Source organism: Vulpes vulpes, chromosome 10, assembly GCF_048418805.1.
Source record: "Vulpes vulpes isolate BD-2025 chromosome 10, VulVul3, whole genome shotgun sequence".
In the NCBI taxonomy this organism is placed as follows: Eukaryota; Metazoa; Chordata; class Mammalia; order Carnivora; family Canidae; genus Vulpes; species Vulpes vulpes.
The window spans coordinates 44,443,868-44,455,257 of record NC_132789.1 but is presented as its reverse complement, the minus strand read 5'-3'; the positions used below and the strand labels follow the sequence as shown (position 1 = coordinate 44,455,257).

The 11,390-nt window shown below is 46.3% G+C and overlaps 1 protein-coding gene across 2 annotated transcripts in view; it reads right to left on the bottom strand.

Annotated features, from left to right (window-relative positions):
* Positions 1-6,314: 6,314 nt before the first annotated feature.
* The window catches only part of PSMB2 (proteasome 20S subunit beta 2), a 32,289-nt gene continuing 27,213 nt past the window's right edge, over positions 6,315-11,390 (bottom strand). For both annotated transcript variants that reach the window (XM_025991764.2, XM_025991765.2), the window contains exons 4-6: positions 10,080-10,242; positions 8,506-8,555; positions 6,315-6,552 (exon numbers count right to left, since the gene is read on the bottom strand). In XM_025991764.2, coding sequence (XP_025847549.2) covers positions 6,445-6,552; positions 8,506-8,555; positions 10,080-10,242 — 321 coding nt within the window. In that variant the 3' untranslated portion in view covers positions 6,315-6,444. The remainder of the gene's footprint in view (positions 6,553-8,505; positions 8,556-10,079; positions 10,243-11,390) is intronic.

The following is an 11,390-nucleotide window of genomic DNA, read 5'->3' as shown; positions in this document are numbered from 1 at the left end:
CCCTGGCAGCGCCTCTCTGCCCTCTAGGCTTGTGGTGCCCATGCACGTCCGACGTCTCCCCGGGACTCACAGGGTCTCAGATGTCCGTCCAAAATGGGGCGCGTGACTCGGGTCCCCCAATCTCGACCTCGGCCACACTTCCCCTCCACCCAGCTGCTTACACTGGAAACTGGGGAGTCCCACCCCTCCAGCCAACCCATCAGAAGGCCTGGGCGCTGGTCTTGTTGGCCGGGGCGCGGGACTCGATCCCAGGACCCCAGGGTCACGCCCTGAGCCGAAGGCAGACGCTCAACCATGCCCCCCCCCCCCCCCCCCCCCGTGCCCTTAAGCTCTGCTCCTCACCATCCCCTGGGCTCCGGCCACATTAGCTTCCCCTGCCTGTTCCTGCAGTGACCACTTAGTCTCACGCCTCGCGGGGGCCACAGCGCCTGCTGTTCGCGTTGTCGGGAATGTTCTCCAGCCAGCTCCTTGCAGGTGGTGTGGCCACAGATGTGGAGTTCTGCGGAAGTGGAGGGAGCGTAGCTCTAGGCACCGTCCCCTCGGGCAAAGGCCCAAGGATGTGTGTTCTCCTGCAGAGAAGGGCCACTGCCTCATCGCGTCCCTAGGACAGGAGGACTGGAGGGGAGGCTGGAAGTGTGGGTGTTCTGCTTCCGCCAAAGCCCTGGGCCTGGCCACAGACCCCCGACTACAGAAGCTGTTGGGGACAATGAGAAGCTGAGAGAACACGCCGACAGATAGCACTTGATGCTTAGCACGTAGTAAACCAATAAAACGCTGTTAAGTGTCTCTAAGGTGGACAAGGAGGAAACCGGTTATTATTATGAGTTATTCGGGGCTGGACAACTTGCCCTGTTAACCACGGAGTCCTAACCAAGTCTTATTTTAGAGATGGGAAAAGTCTATCTTAGCGTAACTTGACAAAGGTCACAGAGCGAGCAAAGGGACTCGTGCAGGTGGGTCTCATCCTGCGCCTCCACTCCCACTGCCCCACGGGCCCTCTGCAGAGCACAGGGAGCAGAGCAGGTCCAAGGCTCTGGTCCCCCAGTATACGGTCAAGGTGGGGACAGTGCAGAGGAAGGAATGCACGGCAGAGAACATAGGTAGCCTAAGAAGCTTCTAATGAGGTCTCAGCATTTGGTTCCTTCCAGTAAGGTTTGTTCATTATTCCACAGGCGGGAAAAACTGTGTTTTAGCCTCTGATAAACTGGGTCTTGCCCTAAGGAGAAGCAGATGATGATTCAAGTATATACAGACGGATTGTGCAGCCTCTTTTTTGCAAAGCAGGTAGCTGTGGATTAAATGGGAGAGTTGGGCAAGCATCAGCTTTTGGAGTTTATGTTCATTTAGAGAAAAGACTTTCCTGTTTTTCTTTTGAGGGATCACGGGGCTCCAGGAGGAGTAAGAGTAGCCTTTAAGCACCTGCCCACTTTCAAACCTCGTGAAGTGAGGTGAGCGAGGCCTTCCTCCTAAGGCGTGTTCCTAACTCACACAGGAGGGAGCGGAGGGCAGCCGGTTACAATCCCCGATGCCCCTCCTGCTTGTGCAGCATCGCTGCTTTGGGCAAAGGGCAATGGAAGGAAGCAGTGACAGGGAAGGAGGCAGTGACAGGACTCGGGGCCCGGCTCAGCAGGGACTCGGGCAAAGCAGCCTCAGCCACTGCTGCTGCACAGGGAAGCCAAGCACCTGTCAGGCTACCTCAACTCTGTCCGCTTCCCTAACCTCTTCCCTAGTCCGGGCTGAGCTTCCTGACCCTGAGGCCGACCAGCCGCTCTTCTCCATCCAGGCCCCTCTCCCCGCAGGTCAGGGAAGGAACAGATTGTTCTCCGCGTATTAATCACCTAAAGCAGATGGGAACCAATCGGAAGACCATCCTGAGCAGTTTGGGCAGGAGTGTTAAAGAATCAGTGACTTCCCAGGGTTTTCCAAACTTGAGGCAATCAATTTAGAGGGACCCAGTTGGCATTAAAAAAAGAATCTGGGGGTGTCTGGGTGGCACAGTTGATTGGGCATCTGACTCCTGGTTTCAGCTCAGGTGATGATCTCATGGGTTGTGGGATGGAGCCGCCTCCTACTCCCCATTGTCCCCCCACTCAGGGGGAAGTCTGATTGAAAGTCTCTCCTTCTACCCCTCCCCCCATTTTCTCTCTCGCCTTCTTGTAAATCTTTTTTTAAAGATTTATTTATTTTTTATGATAGACATAGAGAGGAGAGAGAGAGGTAGAGACACAGGAGGAGGGAGAAGCAGGCGCATGCAGGGAGCCGGATGTGGGACTTGATCCTGGGATCACACCCTGGGCCAAAGGCAGGCGCTAAACTGCTGAGCCACCCAGGGATCCCCTAAATAAATCTTTAAAACAAGTAAGTAAAACAAAATCTGATAGAAAGATTAGAAAACATCAGAACGGACCACATTATGACTCAATCGCACACATAATCTGTATGAAAGGCTTCATGCTGGGGGATCCCTGGGTGGCTCAGCGATTGAGCGTCTGCCTTTGGCCCGGGGCATGACCCTGAGTCCCAGGATCCAGTCCCACATTGGGCTCCCCGCATGGAGCCTGCTTCTCCCTCTGCCTGTGTCTCTGCCTCTCTCTATGTCTTTCATGAATAAATAAAAATCTTAAAAAAAAAAAAAAGGCTTCATGATGCAATGCTTAACCCTTCTTCTAGTAGGTATCTACAGGTGTGACGTCAGATGCAGGCTAAGTCCATAGAACTTTATTTGGATCCAGGGCTTTTTTTTTTTTTTTTTTTTTAATTGGATCCAGGGCTTTATGAGGTCCCAAAGAGGGAAGGGAATTGGGGAGCTAGCACGGGAGAGGATTATGAAATGCCTACCATGTCAAACTAAAGAACTGGGTTTTATTCTATAAACAGTGGGAAACCATCAGGAAGTTTTAAGTGAATGGATGGGCACTGGGTGTTATGTTATAGGTTGACAAATTGAATTTAAATTAAAAAAAATTTTAAATAAAAATAAAACATTTTTTAAAAATTAAAAAGAGTTTTAAGTGAAAAGAGAAAGAGATACAGATGATCAAACTTGTAGAGCACAGAGAAAGAACTAGAGAGGAAAGAAATGAAAAGTAGAGAAGGCAGGAGGGTGTTAAAACAGTCTAGGAAAGAATGATGGGGGATACATCAGAATACTAGAGATAGAGATTTTTACTAAAAAAGATTTAGGAAGTGGGATCCCTGGGTGGCTCAGCGGTTTGGCACCTGCCTTTGGCTCGAGGTGTGATCCTGGAGTCCTGGGATCGAGTCCCATGTCGGGCTCCCCGCATGGAGCCTGCCTCCCTCTGTGTCTCTCATGAATAAATAAATAAAATCTTAAAAAAAAAAAAAAAGATTTGGAAAGTCAAACTGCTAGAACTTGTTGGTGACTATGTGAAAGTAGAAGAAAAAGAAGGCACCAAACAGGGCACCTAGCTGTGTATCAAGTGGTATCCTGGCCTGTATTCCAGAACAAAAAAAAGGACATCAGTGGGAAAACTGAATAAAAGCTGGAGTTTAGTTGATAGTAATGTACCAACCCATGTTGGTTTCTTCATTCTGATAAATGCACAGTGGCTACTTAAGACCTTAACCCAAGGGGGAACCACGTGAGAGGTATACAGAAACTCTGTATTATCTTTGCAACTTTCCTGTAAAACTACATTTAAGTTTATTTAAAATAAATGATGCTGGAACGCCTGGGTGGCTCAGCGGTTGAGCATCTGCCTTTGGCTCAGGGTATGATCCGGGGGTCCCAAGATCAAGTCCCGCATCGGGCTCCCCACAGGGAGCCTGCTTCTCCCTCTGCCTGTGTCTCTGCCTCTCTCTCATGAATAAATAAAATCTTTTAACAAAAAATAATAAATGTTGCCAGGGCATCTGCTTCGCTTATTTGGTCGAGCATCTGATGCTTGATCTCAGGGCTGTGAGTTCAAGCCCCACACTGTTTATAGACTATTTAAAAAAAAAAAAAAAAGATGCCTAGGTTTCTGGCTTGGGGATTTGGGAGCTAGGTGACTATTACTAAGATGGAATGCTGTAGAGTTTTGGAGGAAGGAGATGGTAAAGCTCAGCTTTAGACATATTTGATGTCCCTATGGCTAAAGGGTGAGCTACTTAGGAATAAGTTGATCTGGAGCTCAGGAAAGAGACCTGGGTTGGAGAAAGACTGGGAATCAGGGTGGGCTGGTGGGCTTATTTACCTAGACTGGTCTGGGGACACGTAACATTCAGAGGCAGAGAACCACTTCATTCCTGGGGAGGTGTGGATGCAAAATACGGAACTTACCAACAATTACATACTTGCGGAGCATGTACGTGTGCCAGGCCCTGTTCAAAATGCTTTACTTCATCTCATGGAATCCTCATAACCATCTCCCATGGAATAGATACAATTTTGACCACTTCACAGATGGGAAAACCATGAAGCAGGAAGGACCACCTGTATTTTAGTAGTACTCAACTGGGGCAAGCGTCGGACTCACCTGTGGAGCTTTAAAACCGGATGTCCTAGAAAAAGATTCAGGCATCAAGCCAAAAGCCCAAACCCATGCATATTCAGAGTGGCACTAGAGGCTGGGCCAGCTGTGGTGAAATGAATCATCTCTTTCCCCCATTTATCCAGTGACTTTCTCCTTATGGTAGAAAGCATTTACCATTGGTGTGTCAAAGAGTTTATGACATTCTCATCTGATATTAACACAATACTGTTAGTATGACTGTTCTAACCTGTAGGTAACATCTTAGAGAGATAGTATTTTATTTCAGATAAAACCTATCTGTATCTGGTATTAAGAGTAGCAGAGAACTGGATAAAGTAGGCCTTATCCTAGTTTAAGATCAAATGGGGGGAATCCCAGGGGGCTTAGCGGTTTGGCGCCTGCCTTCAGCCCAGGGCGCGATCTTGGGAGTCCCAGGATTGAGTCCCGCGTGGGGCTCCCGGCCTGGAGCCTGCTTCTCCCTCTGCCTGTGTCTCTGCCTCTCTCTATCATAAATAAATAAATCTTAAAAAAAAAAAAAAAAATCAAATGGGGTTTGAAGTGCAGTTCCTGGGCCACCAGCAGCAGCATCAACTGGAATGGTGGTTGGACTGAGTGCTTAGTAAATACTTTTTTTTTTTTTACTCAGCAAGCTGTGTGTCAATACAGCTCAGTACATAGTCCCCTCCAGAGGACTGGGGCTCAGGCTCAAGTTTGAGGACCACTCTCTAAAGAAACTTTCACCCGGAGGTATTTTATTATGGTTGTAGATAAGAACTACTTGGGAAGCTTTAAAAAATATTCCTGTCTAGGCCCCAAACCTACTTAATTAGAATCTGGGAGTAAGGGAAGCCTAGGTGGTTCAGTTGGTTACGCATCTACCTTCGGCTCAAGGTCACGATCCAGGGGTCCTGGGATCCAGCGAGATGGGTTCCCTGCTCAGCAAGGAGCCTGCTTCTCCCTCTCCGTCTGCCCCTCCCTCTGCTCCTGTTCTCTAATAAATGGATAAAACCTTTAGATTTAAAAAAGATTCTGGGAGTGAGTACAGCCTCATCATGTACCCCAAAAAAAAAGAAAACAGAAAACTCCCCAGGTGATTCTGATACAAACATCCAGTTAAGAACCACTGTTTTAGTGGTACCAAAAACCATCTACACTGTTCATTCCAAAAAAAACTAGGAAGTAAAACAGGGATCTGGTTAACTGCCTATAGTACAACTTAATAGAACATTACCCAACTGTCAACAAGAAAAAGATAGCTATACACACACACACACACACACACACTGATACAGGACAATCTCTAGTATAGTGCTAAAAAAATGTGTAGAACATTTAAAAATATTTTTAAGAGGGGACGTGTGTGTGTGTGTGCGCGTGCGCAAGCACAAGCATGGTTTTATACAGGAACAACTTAGATCTGAAAGGGTAAGAAATTAGTAGATGAAGTTTACCCTAGGAAGGGAAGCAAGTGACCAAATTATGGGGAAGTAGTATTTTTTACTATGTGTCTCTGCATATCATTTGCATTTATTAGTAAGTGTATGTATCACCTATTAAAATTGATTAATTTTTAAAATGTTACGCTTTGGGGCAAAAAGAACCATTGCTTTAGGGGAATGAGACATTAGCGAGAAAGATACATGAAAGAGTGACGGGAAGGAAGCTGGGCAGTGAACTAGAAGGTGGGGCTGTCAGCGGCTGAAGGGCAATTAAAGCACTAATGAAGGGAAGGGGTCGGAAGGAAAGACAGTCCTGGTAAAAAGTCCAATCCAGATAATCCTCACTCCATTTCTGTCCTGAGGTGGTCTTAGGGCAACTGAGACTCAAACCACAAAGTGCTTAATTTATCCAGATTCAGCTTTATTCTGAATTAACCATCTATCAAGGATACATGTCAAAAGAGTAGAAAAAGATGAAGGAGCCAATCAAAAAAAAAAGTTCCCTGGCAAGTGGGAGGGACAGCATATGGTTAGGAGCCCTGTTTAGGGAAGGAAATGTTGTCCAGGTCATGGATGCCATTTTTGTCAATGATTCGAACACTGAAGGTTGGCAGGTTCAGGATGAAGCGTTTCTGGAGCTGCGGAGAGACATGAAGAAAATTAGTCAAAAATATTTACTGAGCACTAACTACAGGCCAGGCTCTCTGAGGCACTGGGCATACAACATGCGTGTAGATAAAAATCCCTGCTTTTGTGGAGCTTATATCCTACTGGGGGCGGTCCGTACTCAGACACCAAAGAAAGCCCAAACTGCAGCTGGAGGCTGGGGGGCAGTGGGCAGGACCTGGAAGATGCAGCTGGGAGCTGGTCTCTGGTCAGTCAGCTGATGAGAGAGTAAGACAAGTCAAGGCTCTATTCCCCAGTCCGGTAAACACAGGCTTTTTAAAACTGTCTCAAGGTAGTAAGCCAACAAAGGAGTGACTGCCCTAGGAATAAGCTTTGGACCAGAGCAATGTACTCCTACGTCCCCAGATTTTGCTCCAGGCACCCCCACCCTCCAACATTATATAAGGACTGGGTGTGTGTAGCTGGGAAGTGGAATGGTGGGAAGAACAGTGGGAAGGATGTTGGCAGAGCTGCTCTTAGAACAACCCTGCCTCTGACTCCCGCAATCCCAGCCGACCTGTGATTAAAATAACATCTCCCGACCTGAGAGGCTGCTCCAAAGGAGCTGCGCTCTACGTGCATGGATGCAAACGGCCCCTCTAGCCTGGCTAGAGATTACTGAGGAACACAGCTGTAGGAAATCTTTGCTTCTATGGCCACCCTTCTGGACGCCTCACTTAGTCTTCAGGGGGAAGGCATAAGGCTATGTACTCCCTTAGGAGGGTATCCTAGAAATGCCCACCTCCACAGGCCTACACCCTCCTTCCCAGATTTCCCATCTCCTTTATTGCTGAGAACTGGGCACCAACAACCCATTCCATTTCCAGAGTGTCCTCCAGCTGATGACTCCTGTGTCCAGAAATAAGCTCCAAAATCAAGAAAAAGGTGACAACAAGGAAATGTAGGTTTCTATAATGATCATCCTTAGAATCCACAGTGAATAAAGGCCCAAAGCACTACTTTCAAATGCCAGTGGCTTCTCTCTAGTTGCCTCCTGTAACACTTAAGACTGTTGGACTAGTATGGCCTCTTAGCTGCATGGTTAAAGAAAGCACATGAGTCAATTCTCAGCTTTTGCTTTGGAAAGGGGATTTGCTAACAAGAGAGAGAAGGGGGTACTGTGGACTGAAAATGACAGGACTGTGTAAGAGGCAAATTGACATTATGCCCAATGCTCCCACCTGCTCCCACCCTCCCACTGCCATCAGACCACAAATTCAAGTTTATCCTTAGGCCCCAAGAACAGTAGAAGAATTAAAAAGCCTAAGGGAGATGCTTTCTCTTCCTTATACCCCAGACATACCCCAAAAGCCTTAGACTCTGAGGAGTAGTAGTGGGATGCGTGAAGTCTGTATCCTAGGACTTGTAAACTAGAGGCTACTCTCCTCTTCTGTCTAAAGCTTCCCAGGGCTTTCTATGGCCTCTTGAATTCTCAGGGAAGGGTCTCTCCAGGACTAATGCACTATTGAGAGAGCAGACAGTATGGCAACTGCAGGTGGCACAAAAATAGGCATAAAGTTTGGGCAGTAGTAGTTCTTAAAGTATGGCTCAGCTACCACTTGCAGCAAATCACCTGGCACTGTGAATTCAACACTCGGGCTCTACACCAGGACAAATGAATCAGAATTGGGGGTGGGGATGGGAGTGGGGTAGTCATGAATCTGCTTTATTTATTTATTTGAATCTTTTTTTTTTTTTGAAGTAACTAAATGGTAAAACGGACATCAATGAGGAGAAAACCCATGAGGGGAAAAAAAGATCAGCTTGTTACCCACCAAATTCTATCCCTGGTAACAAGTTCACATCTGGTTAGTGGGTATTTATTATACCTTCTGGCAAAGATTAGAAAAATGCAACCGAGGAATGGAACAACACTGGCAAACGGAGATAAACATTCCTTTCAGGATCCTGTGGGAGCTACTCACCTCCTCCAGACATTTCCTAAGGAGCTCCACGGCCCTCTCCCGAGAGATGGCTGAAAGAGAACACAGAGGCCATGCACTCAGGGTGTGGCCAGGAAGTCCAGCTCTCTGCCACTTTTACATTTCAAACTTCTTCAGGTCAGTATGTCACACAAACGGAAATGGCACAAAAAATAATGCCTAATCTTTAGCTTGTGACAAACTTATTCCATATGCAGTGGAAGGCGCCCCAGACCCCGTGCTCTGGCCGCCACCGGCCGTGGCAAATTGATTTGCTACAGAGAAGGGTAAGCAAGACAGAATTCTGCTTCCCAGGGCCAGGGCCTGCCTCTAGAAGGTCCAGCAGCTTGCCTCTTTATAGCCCATCCCCCTCACCCTACATGCACCACCACCACCACCACCACCACCACCACCACCACCACCACCACCACCACTACCCCTTTTAGAACAGAGCTTAAATCAGTTCCATCTGCCCAGGCCAGGTGCAAATCAGGGGAAAGGAGAATAGGGCCAGAGTTTTAGTCTCATTTTCCCAGCTGGGTCTCAGTTTAACAATGGAAAGAGAATTCATGGGCAGGACTAAGACTCTCATAAAACAGAAACCAAAGGAACTGTCCACAAGCATGGCAAACTGGGATGACATATTATGCAGTTAGGCTTCAGGGGTGGTTAGTCGTGGTTTCAGTGGGCAAGTCAGCTGCATTACTGACAGATGCCAAATCAAGAAATAGTCACTAGGAGGTCAGGCTAATTCTTTTCAGGATGTGGCCTAGACCTCTGGCATGGCTAAGGTTGAGTGAGAGGGCAGCACCAAAAAAGACTGGAGAAGCCAGATTTCTCCTGTACTGACAGGGAAGAATGGAACTTAAGGAGAGAAATGGCTCCCTGTGCTGCACATACAGCCTGTAAGAGCGAAAAATCCCAAGTGCCTATTGCTCACAGTGGCTAAAGTCAAGCTTGGGATTGGAATCAGAAGATACAAGTTATGAGCACAAAAGCATCCCTGTGCCGGAAGCTTTGCCAAGCTAACATTTCACTGACAAGTAGAAAGCCAGCTTTTTCTTACAGGCGGAGCAGCCATTAGGTGATGAGAACCAAGGGAAGGGCCCAGGCTTGTGGCCTTCGAAAGCATTAACGTTCAAGCAAAGAAATCCTCAGTTGTCATGCTGGGGAACCTGTTCTTCCTCACAAGCTCAAAACAAACATACAAATCATTTGGTTTACTCTCTCATTCTTTATAGCTGAGATGGTAATAAGCATCTCGGCAGGACAAAATGAGTTAAAAAACTGAAAAATTAGTTTTACTACTCCAACACTCTTTAAAACAAAAAAACCCCAGCTCTGGACACCAACAGTATCTCTTTTTGTCTGGCAAAAAAGGGATTTTTACTAGCCTTTTAATAATCCTACTGACCTGCAGGCGAGAACAGCTTCCACAAGGTACCTGGATGTGCTTCCTAAGATCCATCCACTATTCAAGCCCTGACCACCCAACTCCAAGGGGTAGTGTATAAAACCAGGAAGCAACTCAGGACGGGACTCTGCTACTACTCCCTACCTAGAGTGCAAGGACTTACTTGGTGTGTAGTATCGGTCCAGGATACTGAGAGTCAGGAAAGCACCATAACCATGGGCTGCAAAAGGGGCCTTGGCCAAGGCTGCCAAGTAGTCCATGTAGTAGAGCGCTGGACCCTCATGCTCATCGTAGCCAGCCAGGAGGAGGTTGACATGATACGGGGTCTGCGAAAGAAAGACACGGTCAAAGCAATGACACCAACATCCCTTTCTGTGACAAAGGGAACATTCCCATTATTGATGAGTAAGAAAATAGCAGTAGCTAAGCAAGTCATGATGAAAGTAAAAATTGAGGGGAATTTAAAGGCCCAAGAGTGTGGTAAGACGTAAAGGGAGGTTGGCTTTTTTTCTCTGGAGAGCTTTGAGAGCATTTAGAGGTATTCAAGAAAAACTGCTTTCTTCTTAAAGTCTATGAAAGCATTTCAAAGGCAAAGCATCGGTGCTCTTATATCTTTCCTAATTGCTGAAACCAACACACACAGTTCTGAGAGTGTCAGGCCACAGACTAAGAAAGCAGCAACCCCAATTACCTCTTCCAAAATAAACAAGTTCAGTCTGGGTACCAAAATCTCAAGTGGTAGACTGTATGCCCCAGTATTAAAGAAACAACTCTTGGGGTGTGAAAGGACAGTAGGTATCAAAAATTTAAGTCAAATCACTATACTTTTTTTTTTTTTCAGTTTTAAAAAAAATTTTAAGTAGGCTCCACACCCAATGAGGGGCTTGAATTCACGACCCCTACCTAGATCAAGAGTCAGCCAGCCAGGTATCCTTCAAATCACTAAACTTTTAATGCAGGGAGTTATAATGGAAGTCCATAAATACGTTAGACTGTGGCAAGAGTAATACTAGGAGAACCGTAGATTTAAGTGAAATGCTAGTAATATTTTTCTCATGTAACAAGGCTCTCCTAAGGTAACTAAAAGGTAACTTATATCAATGAGACAAATACAAGGTAATAACAGGTGTCCTTTCTTTGCATTACCAGCAAATCTAATGCAAATTTCTACAAAGAACCTTGACTAAGTCTGCCTTGCTCTTCATCTCCAAATGGATGATTTTTTTTTTCTAAACCAGCTATTTACCATGTTAAAGTCAGCCTGTCTATGCCCCTAGGCATCAGTGGTGAGATTCCCATTTTACATGGCTTTCTTTTTTCTCTGTAAAATGTGTTTTTGTCTTACATTTGCTCCAGTGGGTAGTGAGGCTCTGCTCAAGGCTATGTGCCCATTCTTAAATTTATATATTCAATTAAATGCACATTAAATTAAACAATATATTTACACACCCTTTTATAGACCATAAAGAAGTCA